The sequence below is a fragment of the Phoenix dactylifera genome, chromosome 8 (assembly GCF_009389715.1).
Source record: "Phoenix dactylifera cultivar Barhee BC4 chromosome 8, palm_55x_up_171113_PBpolish2nd_filt_p, whole genome shotgun sequence".
Taxonomy (NCBI): Eukaryota; Viridiplantae; Streptophyta; class Magnoliopsida; order Arecales; family Arecaceae; genus Phoenix; species Phoenix dactylifera.
This window is the reverse complement of record NC_052399.1, coordinates 29,443,471-29,463,664: the sequence shown is the minus strand read 5'-3', so window position 1 is coordinate 29,463,664 and position 20,194 is coordinate 29,443,471. Positions and strand designations below refer to the sequence as shown.

The 20,194-nt window shown below is 41.1% G+C and overlaps 1 protein-coding gene and 1 long non-coding RNA gene across 12 annotated transcripts; both read right to left on the bottom strand.

Annotated features, from left to right (window-relative positions):
• Positions 1-854: 854 nt before the first annotated feature.
• On the bottom strand, positions 855-9,853 carry LOC103721103. Of its 11 annotated transcripts, none has more exons than XR_005513140.1 (4): positions 5,611-9,853; positions 1,929-5,528; positions 1,675-1,753; positions 855-1,573 (listed from the first exon to the last, which is right to left on the bottom strand). It is a non-coding gene; the product is annotated as an uncharacterized LOC103721103 (long non-coding RNA). The 11 variants fall into 11 exon arrangements; XR_005513137.1 differs by having other exon boundaries at positions 1,929-5,765; positions 5,860-9,853; XR_005513138.1 differs by having other exon boundaries at positions 1,929-6,174; positions 6,257-9,853.
• Positions 9,854-11,181: 1,328 nt separating this feature from the next.
• On the bottom strand, positions 11,182-18,859 carry LOC103709374 (trimethyltridecatetraene synthase-like). The gene is made up of 3 exons (XM_039129479.1): positions 18,623-18,859; positions 13,475-14,180; positions 11,182-11,963 (listed from the first exon to the last, which is right to left on the bottom strand). Exons 1-3 carry the CDS (start codon positions 18,805-18,807, stop codon positions 11,334-11,336), a joined length of 1,521 nt encoding a protein of 506 aa, XP_038985407.1. The 5' UTR covers positions 18,808-18,859; the 3' UTR covers positions 11,182-11,333.
• Positions 18,860-20,194: the final 1,335 nt, after the last annotated feature.

Genomic DNA, 20,194 nt, shown 5'->3' with positions numbered 1-20,194 from the left:
AATTATAGTTCTTAACTACATAGTTACTGATTCTTTCTAGTTTAATTATCACCACGAGATGATCCTTTGTCGAGACTTAATCGACTGATAATGCATTCAATTATCACCACTACACTTCCTTATTTATTTTTTAGAGATTGGGGAAGGATCATTGTTAATGAGGTTGATGAACACCGGGTGAAGTTTGCTCAGGTACAAGTACAAAGATCATGTGCATCTCTCTCCTCTACTTTAACATTTATTGAAGTACCCCCCTGCCCCTCCGCCATTCCCCCCTCTTAAATCTCTCTAATAACCTTGGTCCTGTTCAATATGATAGATTGTTGTCCACCATGAGATGCTATAAATATATCTTGCTCATCTTCTTTTGCAATTTACTTGTCCATATAAAATAATGAATGGTTATCATTAGCATAATTCCGACAAGTTTCCTTGCGCTGGTCAACCTAAATTACCTTGTCCATATATTGGCATATAAGTCTCATTTGATGGCAAGACTTAACACCATTTCCTATGAATGGCCATTGTCTCTCCCTAGATAGTTTTATGCAACAATCATGCCATGCCACATCTCTTGTTCAAGTCTTCATTTTGAATCTCAATACTATGACTCTTGCTAAGGATTGGCAATGCCTGGAATTCCCCAATAGCAGCCCATAGATGTTCCAGATATCAGCTATTACAAGCCTGAACCATAGCGTATGCATGAAAAACAAAAGGCAGGCGCACCCAACTATGCACACATGCCATGCAGGACGCCAAACATAGAACCAACCAAAGTATATTCTATACTTCCGTTTATACAGAGAGAGAGAGAGATATTCTTAACTTCATTGGTGACGCTATATTATTCAAGAAAAAATACTTCATTGAAAAGGCAAACATTGAATATAATCAACTAATTCCTGTAGTTTTCATAGTTTATAAATCAGGCATATTAAACAAAGCCATCATCACAACAGCAAATCCCCAGCATCTTTGGGGCGAAATTAAAAAAAAAAAATTCATAACATTATAAATAACATGCAACTGTAAAAGAAACAAAGAAAAGGTAAACAAAAAGCCTAACCCTAGAAACCAAAATTGCAATCAAAGAAATGAAAAAAAAAAGTAAAATACAATAAAATAGAGAAAGGAAATGACAGGCAAAGCTCTTTGATCACATTTGTACCAAAAAAAAAAAAAAAAAGCTCTTCGATCACATCGAAAGATGCCCTTCCCTCTTTCCCTCTCCCCTCTGTTATCTGCCCTTCTCCTAATGAAATGGCTGCAGCAGTTGCCTTTGGCCGCCATCCGAGCTGCCTCCCCATCAATCCATTAGAATGGAAAACACCAAGAGAGGATTGAGGCTTAGGATTTTCCAAGCCCAGAAATCCAAGAACTAAGGTTTTAGAACACCAAGGAAACATAGGATTTAGGGTTCAGGGATAGAGGGTTTACCCACCAAGAATCTAAGAATTACAAGATTTAGGGTTCAGGGATTTAGAGGTTGACCCGTTCGCATATGACCATTGCTTAAAAGCTCAAATTGCATGATAGAGATGATGATCATCATCATCGTCACCCCAAAGAACTATAAATAAATAGAGAGAGAAAGAGAATAAGAGAGAGAAAGCAGAAGATGGAACAAATTAAAGAACGCAATAAAGAAAAAGAACGAAATTAAAAAATTACCTTCCCCTCTCTCCTTTCTTTCGAAACCTTCTCCTTAAGGGCTGCAGCGGTTGCCTTCGTGGCCATCCAAGCTGCCTCGCTATCAAATCATTAGGATAGAAAACAGGAAGAGAGAGATTGAGACCAAGGTTTTCAACATAACAGCAAATCCTTTTTCCCTCAAAATTTCAGAGAATATGGTTCAGATAAATGAAGGGGGCAAGAGGAAACGAACATAAAACAGAAGAAAGAGCGGGGCAGAAGCTCAGATTCACCTTTCATCATTAATTAAGATGCCCTTCCCCTCCTCTCTTTTGAACCCCTCTTCATCAAGGAATAGCTGTAGCGGTTGCCTTTTGGGACCATCCAAGCTACCTCACCATCAATCCATTAGGCTAGAAAACAAGAATAGATGGATCAAGGTTTACCTACCAAGCATCCGAGACCCCCATCACCCGCGACCGCCTCTTAGAAGCTCATCATCATCATTGCCCATGAAAACAAATAGATAGATATAAACGAGAAAGAGGAGCAAAGGAGGCAACCATATAATATGAGTTATTGTCACGTCTTTGCTCTAAGCTCTAAATTTAGCATATGATTTGTATAGCATTTCCATTTGGGGCAAGTAATCAACAGCAAATTCCAGCTTGTTGTAGTAGTATAACTTGGCAAAGAAAGATGCCCTACAAGACTATAGTACAGTGGTTGATGGAAAGTATCCTTTGTTAATACATGCTTGATTCTCTTGTACCCGTCACAAGGTGCTCCGATCCTCTACCATGCCAGTAAGTTGAATTAATTGCGCAAGTCTAGTAGTCGAGATTTAGTGAATGATAATTGTATAGGCCCTAAAATCGCCGCACAAGATGAACCCTCAATATTTTGCATCCAAGCATCACAATCTAGCATCAAAGACGAACAAACATGTCTAAGCTGGAAAAACACGAGTAGACAGGAAACAGATAACATAGACCACTATGACAGGAATAAAAGAACCACCATACATGCATGTCCAAAACTTTACTCCCATTAAAATACATCACCAACAGTCCAATGCATATTTTTTTTGCCTAAAAAAAGAAAAACATGACAACAAAACATTGACTTAAATTAAGTCTAAGCTGGAAAACCACAAGCAAATAGGACAGATGACATGAATCACCATGACAGCAAGAAAATCGTGCAAAAGGACTCACACCTTCCTTCGCACACATTCACAATGGCATCAAGCAATGGTCACTTTGAGATCTATATAGCAATAAATGGATATAATCCAATGTGCTTTGAGAGTCGGGTGCGATCCAACAGTTGACGTGGCAAAAGAGATCAATCACTCTTTCATGCAAAAGATACAACCCAAAACGCCATGCAAGCACGACCCAAACTCTCGTCACCTTAAAATACAGCAGTAATCATCCATTTGAAAAAAAAAGGAGAGAAAAAGAGAAAGAAAAGCATGGAAGAAGAACAAAATACCTAGCGAAGTATAGAACAATGGATAAATATTAAATGTGTCTACGTTGAAGAACCACAAGCAAACAACAAACTAATAATCATAACGGTAACTACGGTACAACGCCCTTCCACAGGAACAACAATCAAACTGATTTATCATATTCGATCTATCGATCCAGCAGAGTGCTTTATGCCAAAGTAAAGGGAGTTACACCCCAGCCAGCCCCTGGCAATAAAGAGAGTTGAAAACTTCTCACACAGGTCTTAGTTCGAAAAGTTCAAGATCAAATGTTTTGCAGCAACGTGACAAAAAAGAATAGACAGCCATGAGAATTGAGTTGAAACTAAGTAATAGTAGTGTACCTTCAAGATGACTAGACTACCATAATAATGGAGGATATCATGGTCTGTCTTGATAGGGCCTCTGTGAAAGGCATCAAACTGTAGCCTTTACGAACCAGATACCAACCATAATTGACAAGAAATTATCTCGATGTAATTCTTTCAGAAGCATGCTTCCAAGAAAAGATCAAACAACATATAAATCCCAAAACCTAAAATTCTAAATCTTTTAACAGTTCACAGCCATCAATGTCATGGCAAGGCAACTAATGTTCACGTGTTAATGAAATGGTAACCAAAAGAACATTGATAAAAGAATACAAAAAAAATAATTAAGGAGGGGCCAAAATAACCAACCTCGGAAAGAAACACCAAATAAATATTTTTGTAGCAATATACTAGACCCCACCTATCACAAAAGCAAACAATGTGTATGCTAGAATTCTTGCACAAACTACATTATATTCAATAGCATGAACCAAAAGGATATTCTGTGAACAAACTTCAATTTTTTTTTTTTTTTTTTTTTGGGGGGGGGGGGGGGGGGGGGGGGGGAAGGTGCGGAATAAGAACAAGATCACCTCAGTTACAAATTCAAAGTTTGCAATCTACCCTAAGAAAAAGGAATTTGTAGATTCTACATAAGTCAAATTGGATTACCATGACACGCTCTCAAGAGGCTGCAAAGAAACAGAAAACAATAATCAGCCTTGGTAAGAACACTACTAAATAAATGGCATTTAATAAAATATGCATACTAAACTTTAAGGTAAAACCTCCTTCATCAGAATTATAGCTTCAGCCAACCACTTCATATGACTGTATCAGTCAATATTGTCGCTGCAGAAATTTGCTGATTGATTTAGCGCACTAATTGAAGTGGATCACTTGGCAATAAAACGTGGACATATTAACCATAGTACATGATAAAAATAATGGAATTGATGATGCAATCTTGTTAACAGGTAACTTCAAAAAATCTAAAGAAAAAAGGAGAACCTTGACTCCAGGGGAAGACAAACAAAGCTCTTTGCAAATATCCAAACCCAGAATTTCCAAAAAATTAAAATTCCTAACAATACTCTTTAGATTGCAGCCCAAGGTGTGCATAAGGATCCACATCTGTTCCCGGATCAAAAGACGACATATATCACCAAACATTTAGATCACTGAAGCATTGAGATGATAGAGCCCAGCAGAGAAATAATACCAACATTCAGTAGCAAAAGGTCCCCCCAGTGAAAAGAATCTGCCACAGCAAAACCTCTGTGAAATTCGAACAAGGATATTAAATTCTGCCCGCCATAAAAACTGAGAAAAGTATTTTGATTGATCCGCACAACAAAGATAAGAAGCACCCTTAGTTGAAACATGAAACATAACATGAGCCAAGAAGGAAAAGGAAAATGGAAGGCGATGAATCGAGATGCCAACATGCTAATTAAAAGTGACTTACTAAACACTTGTATCCACCAACTTCCATGACAGCCATAGTTCTGGTAACACACTAATAGAAAAACACTATACCAATGTCCAGATCCCTGGAAACTGCCAACTACATTGCCCATATATCTAAGATAACTAAGAAGTAAAAGCTCAAATAGATGAGAGAGAATATAACCTAAAGATACTTCAAATACAGTCAAACAAAAGCAATATATCGATGATTCCCAAGATGCTCTGAAAGCACAGTGCCAAGAAGACTTTATCGATGTCCAAATCCCTGGAAACTGACATCTAGCTTGCCAAGATAATTTATTCTATCCTACAAACAGGTAAGATAACAAAGAAGTGAAAGCTTAGAGAAATGAGATAGAGAATACCTAAAGACAATTTAAGTACAGTCAATATCTCCAACATTGCATGATCTTCAGCAGGCAACAAAAAGCAATCCAAGAAGTCGATGCTCCCTTTTCCATTCCATCTTGACCAGCTACAGATTTCTAACAATGAATTACTTTCCAGTGAAACCTTGTCCTTACCCTTCCCTTTCTGTCTCCTGTATTAGTCCTTATCCTTTTGGCTGCATTCAGATACAAATGATACAATTCCAGACTCTCCATCAAGGTCAAGTCCTGTTCATAAAAAAGGAAACTCCTTTCAGACGAAAGGAGCCTGGAGGTTGAGAAGACATGAGGCTATTCCATCAAAAATCACCTCATAACGAGGAAGGATGCCCTAGATGAAAAGGCAGGAGTCTCTTAAACTATACTTATTATATGCCAGCCCAACAAAATCGACAGCTTTGTAGTATACAATTGGTGGTTTAATCAAGATACTTGTCAACGCACTAATATGAGTAAGAGCGCCATCTAGCAATCAAATCCCAAGGTATCATACATGAGTACCAGTTGGTAACTAAACCAAGGAGACTAAACACGAGAGTGATAAAACTAATGATGAAACCTTGGCAGCAGATGATTCTTTCGACTCCAATTTACTTCTCCAAATATCAGAGATGAGATGACCTATCGAATCATCATGACGATAAAATCATGGACATAAACTACATTCCAGCAAAAGAATCCCTTCAGCAAAATATGCAGTACTGATACTAAAGTAGAGACCAAATTTACATGATCCACAAAAATTAATAAAGCGATCCTGCTCTCTTAATTGTAGATGGCATCTTAACCTCACCCCCTTCTATGTTGTTACTCTACCATGTTGTACTGCTCTGGCAGGTCATAAACAAATCGAGCTTGCTGGTGAAACAGAAGGCTGCGCAGCCAAAAAAATATCCAACTTTAATGACAAATAAATGAACCATAACCTAGAGCATACTGCAAGTCAATGAAGATACCTAACTTAAACTGATTCGATCCAAATCACATATCAAACATCATGATTTGAAAGCCCAACTTATGTCCAAAATAAACATTCAACGTTATCTCAAAATAGAGTTTTCCTATCATAATCACATGATGCTCCTGCATCAAATAAACATTCCCTGTCACAACCCTGCCACTCGCCCCGACACAAAAAACACACTGACGAACCAAAAGAAAAATTAAAAGCATGCCAAAATTCCCACGCATACTGCATTATACAATGGCATAAGTCATAAACTAACATGAATGCCAAAAGCAATTCTTCAAGAACCTAAAAAGCTGACAACCATAAATGAGAACCATGAAAATTTGACAAGGTCCTGCCCCCTACAAAATATGTCTCCACCACTACAAGCCCAGGCAGGACTGGAACTGAAGAAACAGTGATCACTACATGCCCTGAGTAAGCAACCTGGGAAATATATCATTTCATATCTTCGCAGCAGGATGAAAAATGTCGCTCATGGAAAACATATACGAAGCCAATCCATCCACCAAAGCCATATCCTTTCATATCTTCTCTATAGGATGAAAAACCTCACTCATCAAAACCATGCATGAAGGCAACCCAAGCACCGTAGCATTATCACTAATGAAAACTGATGACTGGATCAGCATGCTGATGAAAGAAACAGAAGGAAAAGAGAACCTCATATATAAGAAAAGGAAATGAAGCTCGCTGCAACCATATCTCAAGCCTACCCATCCACGTAGCTGTACCACCAACGAGTGTGACTGGATCACAATTTTGATTACAGAAACAGAAGAAGAGGAGCAGTTGCCCGTCATATAAGAGAATGAAACTCATTACAATCAACCAAATCCAGACGTTCTGAAAATCTCCTTCAGCTGTGACCCAATATGTAAACTAAACACAAATTACTGCATCATTAGACAATCAAAGCTGGAACACAATAACCGCAACATACAAGATAACAAACATTCTTCAAAAAAGAATCCTCTTGAGCAAAACCTGGGATTCCCCGGAAAAAAAAAATCCTCTTCAGCAAAGCCTCCTGTGAAACTGCAATAAAAGCAATGATAATATTCTTGCCTGCTAATGGGACTCAAGAAAATGTACTACTTTATGTACATCAGTATCAAAGATAGGAAACCCCTGCATTGAAGATGAAATCTTGACACTAGCACCTATATATCATTGCTTTGGCTCATGGCACCAAATCAGTGTGTTATTCTTAAAAAAAGAAGGGGGAAGGGGGAGATACTGAGCAACAAACATCATTCCATTGCTAAACATAAAGCAACAAAGATGCTGATTAATATCATTTACCTAATACATAGATAGAGATTTCACCACAGGAAAAATAGAGAAGAAAAGCCTGAACAAAAGAAATTTGAAAAAGCAAGCCTCGAATATAATCAACTAATTCCTGTAGTTTTCATATTTTATAGATCAGTCGTATTAAGTAAAACCATCATCACAACAGCAAATCCCCCAGCATCTTTGGGGCGAAATTAAAAAAAAAAAATCATACATTATAAATAGCATGCTAATGCAAAAGAAACCAAGAAAAAGGAAAGCTGCAGTTAAAAGTAAACTCTTGTCATAACATCAAAAACCCTAACCCTAGAAACAAAATTGCCATCAAAGAAACCAAAAAAAAAGTAAAATAAAATAAAATAGAGGAAGGCAATGAGGGGCAAAGCTCAGATTCACCTTTCTTCGATCACATCCTACGATGCCCTTCCCTCTTTCCCCCTCCCCTCTATTTTGAGCCCTTCTCAAAGAAATGGCTGCAGCAGTTGCCTTTGGCTGCCATGCGAGCTGCCTCCCCATCAATCCATTAGAACGGAAAACACCAAGAGAGAATTGAGACTTAGGATTTTCCAAGCCCATGAATCTAAGAACTAAGGTTTCGAACCTCAAGGAAGCATAGGATTTAGGGTTCAGGGATATAGGGTTTGCCCGCCAAGAATCTAAGAATTACAAGATTTAGGGTTCGGGGATTTAGAGGTTGACGCCGTTCACATACGACCATTGCTTAAAAGCTCAAATCGCATGATAGAGATGATCATCATCATCATCGTCACCCCAAAGAACTATAAATAAATAGAGAGAGAAAGAAGACAACAAGAGAGAGGAAGCGGAAGATGGAACAAATTAAAGAACTCAATAAAGAACAAGAAAGAAATTAAAAAATTACCTTCCCCTCTCTCCTCTCTTCCGAAACCTTCTCCTAAAGGAAGGGCTGCTGCAGCGGTTGCCTTCGTGGCCATCCAAGCTGCCTCGCCATCACTTCATTAGGACGGAAAACAGGAAGAGAGGGATCGAGGCTAAGGTTTTCATGATAACAGCAAATCCTGAGAGTATGGTTCAGATAAATGAAGGAGGCAAAAGGAAACGAACATAAAACAGAGGGAGAACGGGGCAGAGGCGCAGATTCACCTTTCCTTGCCCTTCCCCTCCTCTCTTTTGAACCCCTTTTTCTAAAAGAATGGCTGTAGCGGTTGCCTTTGGGGACCATCCAAGCTACCTCACCATCAATCCATTAGACTAGAAAACAAGAAAAGATGGATCGAGACTTAGGGTTTCCTAAACCCAGGAATCCAAGCAGTTAGGGTTTAAAACCCCAGGAATCCGAGATCCCCATCACCTGCGACCGTCTCTTAAAAGCAAGAATCATCATCATTGCCTCTAAAACCTAAAAATACGTAGATATATAACAAGAAAGAGGAGAGCAGAGGAGGCAACCTTCCCAAAAAACCAATCCTCCGTCGCTCTCCCCCGGTCCTAAAAATAGAAAATCTCAGTTAAACAAATGAAGAGGAAAGAAAAGGAAAACATAAAAGGGAGGGAGAACAAGAAGGGCAGAGGCTCAAATTCGCCTTTCATCGATCACATTATAACATACCCTCTCTCCCCTCTCTTCGGAAACCTTCTCCTAAAGGAATGGCTGCAGCGGTGGCCTTCGGCGACCACACGAGCTGCCCCGCCATGATCAAAAACAACATCAACTGTCTATAGATGAGCTAGATCATTACTGGAAAAGGGAGGCCCGGGTCGAGTGAGTGCAATCCACCAACCAAGTCCATGACGTTCGATTCCGGCCTAGTCCAGAGCTGCACATCAATTTGCGAAGACGACGAGATAAGAGCCGAGGGCGAGGGTGACAGCAGACATGAACAGAGTCACCCACATCGTGATCTTGCCGCTGCGGGTAGTGGTAGAATCCGAAGGAGCCACAATTGAAACGTACATCAGCAAGAGCCCCAGAATGAAGGTGGTGAGATTTGCGGAGAGGTAGACCTGGAATGCCAGGTCCAGGTGGTGGTGGCGTCGTCGGCGGCGACCGGACCCCAGCATGAGACCACCAGCGCCCGCGAAGAGGGCGAACTTAGCCACCAGGTTTCGCTTGGGGCCCGTGGTCCTGGAGGTTTGGGGCTCGGCAGCAAGAAATTCTTCCAATGAGATTGGAGCCATGGATATGGACACGCTGAGAGAGAGAGAGCTGAGAATAGGTTTGAGAACAGTGCATAGAGAAAACGGTGGGGTGCGGGGGCCGGGGACTTTTATTAACCACCGAAGGTGCCAAAGTATGGATCTAGGTAGTATGCCGTGTCTGCACTAAACCCGGCACCTCACCCAGTCCAAAAGAAAAACGATAAGGCACAAAGGGCTGAAGTGACGAGGAGGGTGGGGCTTTCAAGGTCGCTCGGAAGGCTTGGCAGTTGGCTCAATGCTTATTTTTATTTGGAACAGTTCGGAAATTCGGAGAATCCGTTTGAAACTATCAACTTTGGTTCTAAAATTATCTCTAAATTAGCGAAATGTTCCTATAATTTATTCTTTATTTAATTATCTCACCCTTACGCACGCAGAAACACATCAGCACCCACGGTGAGAGAATATCGTGATGGATGCATACATAATGACAAACTAGTCTAGCACGACCCACCAATTGGTGGTAACGAAAAAATATTGGGAACTTCGGTCTCTCGCTTGGCTGACTTTTCTATCCTCAGATGAAATCGAGTCGAATAATTTTAGCTCGATGAACGACTTTAGCCCTAATAACCGATCATAGAGAACTCGCAGCGCTTCCATGCTTTGCAATGCCGCGCTCTAACCTTCCAAAGATCGTTGCAGAGCCTCGAACCTACTCCACCGAAGCAGCTTGCCATGCCTAGAGACAATGAGCGGTTCAAAGCGGTTCAACCTGCTCACTCAATAGGTGCGAGCATTGACCATGGCAGTCCGAGACCTGCAAACAGACAATGACGGGGCTAGTCCAACCAGAACCTAGCTAGCACAACTCCCATTCTCAATCACCATCACACTATGTGCCTCGGGATAGCTATCACTCTCAATATCGGGATCCTAAGCAGTAGTGTCAGAGTCGGCATACCCGATAAAGCGACCCCGCTTGACACAGGAGACGACACACTCCAAGCCTCCATTCCGATGTGGACTTCGTCCAGAACCTTTCACATGCTCATCCCATGGAGCCCTCGTCTCAGTGGGGAGTCAACCTCGATAGGAGGATCAAGAAAACAAGCCGCCAAATCTAGGCCCTCAAAGGGCAGGCTCCGAAAGCGGGCAATGATCTTAATTTCTCTTTAAAGCCTCCCTTCTCTCGGCAAATCATGAGAGTAGGACTGTGATTCAGATGCTGAAGCCTTGGAGCTACTCCTTAGAAGGTCCCTAGCAACTAGTCAAGGAAGCTAGAAAGCAAGAAGGCCAGTACAGAGAATATCATAAAATCAGTATGAGGTTTCCACTTTCCGAAGCGCAGATCTTCTGAACATTTGGACATTCTCAAGGCTCATGATCTGACTAAGAATATCAAAAAGTTAAGGAGTTGGTGTAAATTTGAAGTCTCGATATTTGTTTGATCAAGTGCTGATTGATCTTGTACTCTCTTTATTGCTATGTCCCTTTTAAACAAGCTCTTTATTCATGTAACTCAGTTTCGACATCATGACCATCAAGCAAGCGTCCATCATTCGCTCTTTTAACATGAATCTAATGCGAGCAAACACACACACTTCTACTATAATTATCTAAACTCTTTTATGAAGGATATCAGATCACACCTCATAGAGATGTGCAGGGAGCTTTGGCTCAATGACCGCCTCGAGCGGCACCTTCCTAGGTGTTGACAGCCCATAGATCTCCTCCATGCTCAGCTCCTCGACCTTCACCCCCTCCGGCAGCTTCCATGCAAACCCATGCAGCAGATTGGCGAGGCTCACCTGGATCACCTTGAGACCGAGGGCATACCCGGGGCACATCCGCCGCCCGGAGCCGAACGGCAGAAGCTCGAAGTCCTGCCCCTTGATGTCGACGCTGCTTCCTATGAACCGCTCCGGGCGGAACTCATCCGGTGCGTCCCATATCGCGGGGTCTCGTGCGATGGTCCACATGTTAACCAGCACGCGAGTCCCGGCAGGGATGTCGTAGCCGGCGACGGTGCAGTCCTCGCGGGCCAGCCGTGGGGGAAGTATGGGTGCAACAGGGTGCATTCTCATGGTCTCCTTCATGATGGCCTCGATGTAGGGGAGTTTGCGCATGTCTTTCTCCTCCACCCACCTGTCTCTCCCGATCACCCGGTCTAGCTCCTCGGTGGCCTTCTCGAGGAGTATGGGATGTTTCAAGAGCTCGGAAATAGCCCATTCTACGGTCATAGCCGAGCTTTCTGTTCCACCGGCGAGCAGGTCCTGGACCAAGTGCAGAAAGAGAAACTATTAGACATTGAGAGAAAAAAAAAAATTGATCAATCTATCTTCTTCTTCTATATTCAACTCAATTCCAGTTGAAATTAACCCATGAGAATTTACTTATATATTTAACTGTGGATTCTATAAGACTTACAAAGCTAGATCTAATAAAACTCATCCAACAAAGCAAAATCTTTTTGGAAAATGCTTCGGCCTTGTTCTTGCTGACAGCAGAAATTCACTGAATCCACAAATATTGACTTGGCAATTTCATAATCAACCGAATTTGGTGTTTGGCAATAAATCTCATGAGTTATGCTAATTTTCTTGTAATATATATCAAAAGAATTATTGGTGCACGCACAAAAATAGCTGTGAAATTCAATGACCACGGCATGAAAGAACTTGGGATATAATACCAGAGAGTAAGGATTAAGAAAACAATGGAGCAAGGGCAGCGAGTAAGTGCCTTGGAAGACCTCAAGCTCCTCGTCCACTTGTTTGAGAACAGGGAAAGTAGTGTTCTGGTTTACGATGAGTGAAACGACCACGTGGTGCGACGGATGCGGCGACACCTAACTCCTACGTAAAGCCCGCTTTCATGTATTAAATAAGGCTGGCCCCAGCGTGTCTCTGGGTCAATACTTTGATGATCCCACTCCTTTATTTTTTAAAGATTATAATACGATAACATGTGAGAAATAATTGGTATAGTCTTTTCTAAGATTAAACTTAACAAAGTCAACTACGCTCGTGGCTTGCAGTTGGAGCCATGTACATAAAACAAAAATAGATAAGTTTAGAATATAGTAATATATGAGAAATGCTAGGTATAGTTGCATGGGTAGGTCCACCATTTTAATAGTTTGCGGTGGGAGCTATATTATGAGCTGGATCTCGAATTTATTTTTAGTCTTATATAAAATTTGATATTTTTTTTACCTAAATTTGTTCAAAATAAGCTCCTAAATAGCCGAGACACAGGCAAATTGTCCCAAGAAGCTATTTCTAAATAGCTGTTTGTGGACAGAGAGTTTTCGATAAACATCTATACAGGCAGGCAAGTTAAATGTTATTCTTCCTAAAATACCGAGAAAAAAATGTTATCATCATAAACTGTATCTACTCCTCGTTGCCATGTTGAATGGATGAATTGACCGAATGTTGATTAGTAGAAATACTTTTAGAAAATATTATTTATTCACTGTCCGTAAATCAAGTTTTTTTCATCGTTAGTCAAATCTGTTGGATATTATGATTTTTTTATTTTTTAAATTTCATGAGAGGCACAGAAACCGACAAACTCTTCTTTTGGGCTAGGCCCTCTGAGCTGTGTGTCGTCGTGCCTCTTTTTTTTTTTTTTTTTCGTCGTGCCTCTTCCAAATGAGGGTGGCACGAGAGTACAGGCATGTTGGTAGGTAAGTTCGTTCCAAGACGCTGCTCCTCAAACGGTTAATTGGAAAAAAAAAGAAACAAGGGAAACCAAGAAAAAAAGAAAGGGAAAATTTTACCTGAGTGAAGGCCTTGACGCCATGCCTCTCGATCTTGACCTCCAAACTTGGATCCTCGGCTTGCTGCAAGAGCACATCTACCATGTCCTTGGCCACAAAACCCTCCCCCTCCCTCAGCCTCCTCTCATTATGCTCATCGAGTACGTGCTCGAGAAATATATCGAACTTCTTGCTAAGCTCCTTCATCCTCTTGATGTACCCTTGCAAGTCCAGGAAATCCAACCAGGGTATATAATCTCCAGTGTTCACCACCCCATTAAGCAAGAACAGCTCCTCTATCATCTTCCTGAACTCCTCCGCGGACTCTGAATCGTCCAAGTACTTCCTCCCTAGCACCATCCTGCTTATAACATCAAGACTAACAGTGGAGAGATAGTCTTTCAGGGTGATGGTCCTCCCCGAGGCCTGGTAGAGGTCGCGGAGGAGCAACCGCATCTCCTCGACTCTTACGTACTCATAGGAGTCGAGTCGTTTGGCACTGAAGAGCTCCATGAGGCATATCTTGCGAGCTTGGCGCCAGTAGGGGCCATAGGGGGACCAAGTGATGTCGGAGTAGTCGTAGGTGGTGTACTTGCCGGCGGCCAACTTGGGGCGGGAGGCGAAGTTTAGGTCATGGGTTTTTAAGAAGAGTTTGACCATGTCGACAGAGGAGCCGACGACGACGGGGACGGAACCGAAGCGGAGCTGCACGATGGGGCCGTACTTTCACTACCAGAAAACACGCGTATAGTGACGGGAAATTAGTGACGGACCGTTATCAGTTACTATTTGTGACGGATTAGTGACCGACAGAAATTTGGTCACCGTGATGTAAACTTAGTGACCGTTTAGTGACAGACCGGTCACAGAATGCGCGGGTAGGATGGGCGCCAAACCTTAGTGACCATCATAGTGACGGGGTATCTGTCAGCAATATGATAACCAAAATTGCAACCAGACAGTGACAAATGCAGCCGTCACAAATATAGTAACCCTAGTATTTATAAATTTTTAAAAGATTATTTTTGGCAGTAACAGATTATTGACAAAAATTTCTGTCACCAAATTTAATTTTTAATTCCAAAAATATTAAAAATATTATTTTTGAGTAAACCTAAATTAAAAGAAAAAATAAAAGGAGGAATATCCAAAATGAAACTAAGTGTGCCCGCCGTTCCGCCCAAATTTCTTCGATAATCCAAATTCCAATCGCTCTCTATAAAACTCAAATTTCTTCTTCTCATTTTAAAATCTCATGGTGTCGGCCATGACCCATTTGCACCCCTATTGCAAGTTTCCTGCTTTATAGAATTTTTTTACCATACTTTATAGTTCAAAAATATTTTTGCCTTGCAAGTCCCATCCAATCAGCCTTATAAATAAAAAAAAAATTTGATATGAAATTTGGCTTGCAAACCGATTTAGCCCAAATCACGATTTAGCCCAAATCAGCCTATATACAATTTGGCTTGCAAACCGACTTAAATACCAAAACCCTAACCTTTCCCTTCCCTTCCCTTCCCGTCCCTCGCTGAGAGCAGCCGCCGCCCCCCCCCCACTCCCTCGCCCCCCCTCCCTCGCTGAGAGCCGTCGCCGCACCCCCTCGCTGAGAGCCGCCGCCGCACCCCCCCCTCCCTCGCTGAGAGCCGCCGCTGCCACCCCTCCCTCGCTGAGAGCCGCCGCCGCCGGCCCCCTCGCTGAGAGCCGCCGCCGCCCTCCCTCGCTGAGAGCCGCCGCCGCACCTCCTCGCTGAGAGCCGCCGCCGCACCCCCCCTCCCTCGCTGAGAGCCGCCGCTGCCTCCCCTCCCTCGCTGAGAGCCGCCGCCGCCGGCCCCCCTCCCTCGCTGAGAGCCGCCGCCGCCGCCGCCCCCGCCCCCCCTTTTCCCTCGCTGAGAGCCTGATAGCCGCCTCCTCTCGGTGTCGTCGCCTCTTCAACGACCGGCCGGCGGCTCTTCGCGTCCTTCTCCCCCGGACGGCAACCTCTGCGGCTCCGGTCACCGACTCACAGTCACCGGTAAGAGTTTTCTCCTCCTCCTCCTCCTCTTCAAGCTCGATCCCGGTAGATTTTGCCCAAGCCCGGAGAGAGAAAGAGAGAGAGAGAGAGGTGGTGGGGCAGCGAGACAGCTCGGAACAGTGGGAGAGTGGGGAGTGGGGACAGTGGTTTTGTTTTGGGTGGAGACGGGAGACAGAGAAAGAGAGGAGGGATTTTTTTTTTTTTTGCTAAAATAGACGAAAGAAACTTTGATATATCTGAGTAGCTGCTTTTATTATGATACTTGGACACATCACTTGGTTGGGTAAATCATGATACGGGCACTGTGTCGAATTTACTGTTGCTAAAATAGACAAAAATAATGTTGTACTTGAGGAGCTCCTTAATATTATGCATTTTTATTCTGACACATTTGTTAGTCCTACCAATGGTTTGCATATATTTAGACTGCTTCACTGATTATTGTTGTAATTTTGAGGGTTGATGGGTTGGGATTATGTAAAGTTCATGGATTTTAATTTTTTCGTCATGTTATTCATTTTTACAATCATTGTTCATCTGCAAGAAATAATGGAAAGTGGTGGAAAGTGGTGTTGCTTCATGGTTGTGAGTTATTTCCAGTGTGCAATCAAGAAGCTGGTCAAAAAGCTTGCTAAGAAGTACCATGCTTTCCTAGCATCAGAGGCGATCATGTATATTCACATTTGTTCTATGTGAAGCAGATAGTATTCCATATGTAAATTTGGATGATTTGACTTGTATTCCTTGTCTTTGTAAAGATTAAATGCTTTTTGAATATTGCTGGTATTAGATGAATGAACAGATAACTTGTAAAGGTTAATTCCTTATGTTCAGCTTTTTGTAAAGATTGAATGCCTTCTTAATGTCAATGATGCTGGGACAAGATTGAATGACTTATTTTTGTCATGCTTATGATAACTTCTCATCTTCATAAATATCATACCAGTTTTTGTTTCTTTTACATTTTTTACGATCTTGCCTTTCGTGTTTTTAATGGTTCGGTTTTTCTTATGTTGTTTTCTTTTTTTATCATCTCTCTAATATTTTCTAGGCTTTCTTATGTTGTTTTATTTTTTTGATTTTTAGAGGAACTATGTCAGTTGATCGTAATTGTTTTATTTTTTTGATTTTTTAAATTGCAGGTTTCTTGATTATGAGGTCAGTCACAAAGCTGTTGCTATCATGCGCTAATTTTTTAATGGTCCGTGGTTGTCATGGAGGGAGGTCCCTACACATGCTAAAGTTGGAATGTGGAACAAATTTGAGGTGATGTAATTAATTTATATTTCTTATCATTAACTTTTGCCCTTAACAAATAGTAAGTCTGATTACTTGCGATCTATATATTGTTAGGAGATACACACAATTCTTCCAGGACAATTGCATCATGTGCATGAAGTTTGGAACAAGCATTGTCAGCGACGATTGACAACCTCATTAGGGAAGGTCAGAAGCCAAAAGCTTCTGGAAGCAAAAGGAGATTTAAACAAAGCCCGTGATAAACCCCCTAATTGGATCTCTAGAGAAAATTGGAATAAGCTAATTGATATTTGGATCTTCCCAAAATGGAAGAAGAAATCAGAAGCCAACAAAAATAATAGAAACACCATGAAGAACGGTAGCATCTCTAAACACTGTGGAGGATCAATCACATTTGTCAATCATGACGAACGATTGGTACATATCTTTATTCAATTAGATTTCTATAATAATTTTTATATTATTGTTCAGTCATCTTAAATTAGCCCATTATATGTTAATGAATTTTTTCTTTTCTCTTTTGTAGAAATTAAAGTTAGGCAGGGAGCCAACAATAGTTGAATCTTTTAATCGGACGCATAAGACAAAGCAAGGCATGGGAGGATATGTAGATAAGAGAAGTGAAGCTGTCATGGTAAGTATAATTTTTTTATGATTCATAAATATTATTGAGCTTGCTCATGTTTATCTCTTGTTTGATCCACCATAATGTTTTTCTCTTCTTTTAAATCAACTGGCAGGCAAAGTATTCAGCTGAATACTCCAAAAAATATGGTGATGCCTCCACCTCAGATGCTCCTCCACGTGATTATGACTTGTGGTTTGAGGCAACTGGTGTCCCAACTCATGGCCATGTCTATGGCTTTAGTCCCCTAGAGGATCTCACTGGAATTATTGGGCAATCATCATCTGCTTCCACCTCTACAAGTCAAGCTCCAGAGCTGTACACTCATGAAGACCTTCTACGTATTCTTGAGTAGGAAAAGAAAAAATGGCAAGAGGAGGTTCTTCAAAAGATGAGAGAAGAGATTGGCTTTGGACCAAGGCATGCAGATCGGGGGAGTAATGGTGATTCTGGTTCTGCTGATCATGCTTCATTATAATTGTTTTTGCCTTAGATGATAGGTCTTTGCATTCCTAGGAGGAATGAAATCTCTGTTGATCTTTATGACATATTTTTAGACTTTGATTTTGATGGATTCAGGACATGTTGATGCCAATTTTGAATGACATTTAAAATGACTTTTGCGTAATGTTGAATGCCTTTGCTATTAATGATATTATTGTTATTATTATTATGTGCCAATCAATGTACCAAATGTACCAGGTTATTAGATTGTGATCGGTGACCAAATTTTGGTTACTAAATTGTTTACCAACTATTGTGACGAGCAGTCATAAACTTAGTGACAGGATTTTGGTCAATAAAAATTGATTTTGCTCAGCGCGTTTGTAACCAATTAGTGACCGTAAACTTATCACTAGGTCAGTGACGGGATTAATGACAAATGTAGTGACAAAATGTGTGACCATATCTGTGACGACTAAATCTGTCACTAAAGGTCGTGATAGATTAGTGACCAAACTTGTGACCGCATTCTGTGACAAAATCAGTGACCAAGTTGCCTTCGTCACTAACTCCGCAACTGGATAGTGACGGGAAATACATAATTTCTTAAATATTTAATTCTTGAATTTGTAACGGCTTAGTGACGGCGGTTCTGTCACGGAGGTTAGTGACGGGAATCGCCGCCGTCACGGAGAATTTAGCGACGCGTGTTTTTGTAACGAAGTCAGTGACGGGAGCTCCGGTCACAAATTCCATATTAGTAACCGGAAACACGGTATAGTGACGGGAATCTCCATCACTATACGCGTGTTTTCTGGTAGTGTTTTGGGCGAGGGCGTGGATGGAGCGGTGGGGGAGGGCGCCGATGAGGTTGAGGTTGCCAATAATGGGCCATGGCTTTGGCCCTGGGGGAAGGTTTAGCCTACGTCGATGGCTGCGTAAAAGAGTTTTGAGGAGGAGGATGGATGCTAATATGGTTGCCAAGGATATGGCCCATGGGATTGCCTCCATTGCAATTGGAAATGGCAGCAGCAGAGTTTGAGGAGGAGAAGGTGGTGGTGGTTGGTTGGTTGTGGTGGAGATGGGAGCTTGGGTGTGCTAGTATTTATAGATGGAGAAAGCTGCCCTGTTGATCTAAGACTTTTAGTGTTGCTTCCTATGCACAAAAGCTCAATGAATGTGTTAGATTATTCTTAAAGAAGACTTGTAATTTGTTAGTTTTTGCATCGATAATAAAATTCTACACGTGCCTGTGTTTGCTTCTACAGTTGGGAAATTCAAAAGAAGTTCCCATCATAGTAGTTGGAATTTCTCGTCTTTTACGCTAGGGTAAAATATTTTATAGGAAGGGGACTCATCAAACAAAATAATTTATAGGAAGGGTTTCCTGGTTTCGCTGTCATACGTACAATTCAGGTACGTCAGCTGGGTGACGACTAGATATCTACAGTTTCTCAACGTCAGGGGAATTTTTTTTTAAAAAAAAACTAATGGTAGGGCGGGCGAAGTTGTGAAGGAGGGAGGCGGTGAGGGGTCGCGTCACCCGTCGAGAGGATTGGAGATGTATGATTCAAGATTTCAAATAATAATTTTATTATGAGAAACCACACATTAGATCCGCTATGTGCTGCATAAATTTTAAATTTATTTTATCTCGATACAAATGTAATTTTTTGAAGCTCAAAAGAGCAAAAGACGGTGGCATTATCGTCAGCTGAAGTCGAATACATAGCTACTACAGATGCTGTTTATAAAGCAGTATGGCTAAGAAAAATTCTCTCAGATTTGCATCAAGTTCAATCACAGCCAATTATAATTCATTGTGACAATATGTCGGCCATTGCAATAACAAAAAATTCGGTGTTTTATGCCAGGACAAAGCATATTGAACTTCGATATTATTTTATAAGAGACTTGGTCTGCAAAGAAGAAAAATACTTGAAGTTCATCAACACAAACTCCCAACTAGCAGATTTTCTTACTAAAGCTATTTCAAGTGAAAAATTTGAGAACTTTAAGAAGCAACTAAAAATTACAAATTAAGAGGGGGTGTTGGAAAATAATTTGTAATTTTTTGGAAGTATGAAAAATCATATGGAAGAACCTAGAAGATGATGGATCAGTCTCCAATGTATTTTGGATTAAGTGTCCATTGACAATAGTCAATAGTCAATAGTGAATTTACTATATGTATTTGAAACTTGAGTAAATATTGATTAAACTAATCTAGAAAATTAGTTTCTATAAGCCAAAAAATATAATCAAAAGTATACTTTGAGCAGCAGCTAAAGTATTCAACAAAAAATTCTCAAATTTTCTTACCAATCTTGCAACTCTACTGCATTTTCTGTCTATTTTAATCCACCATCTTTCGCTAACCCAACCAGAAGGTGGTATA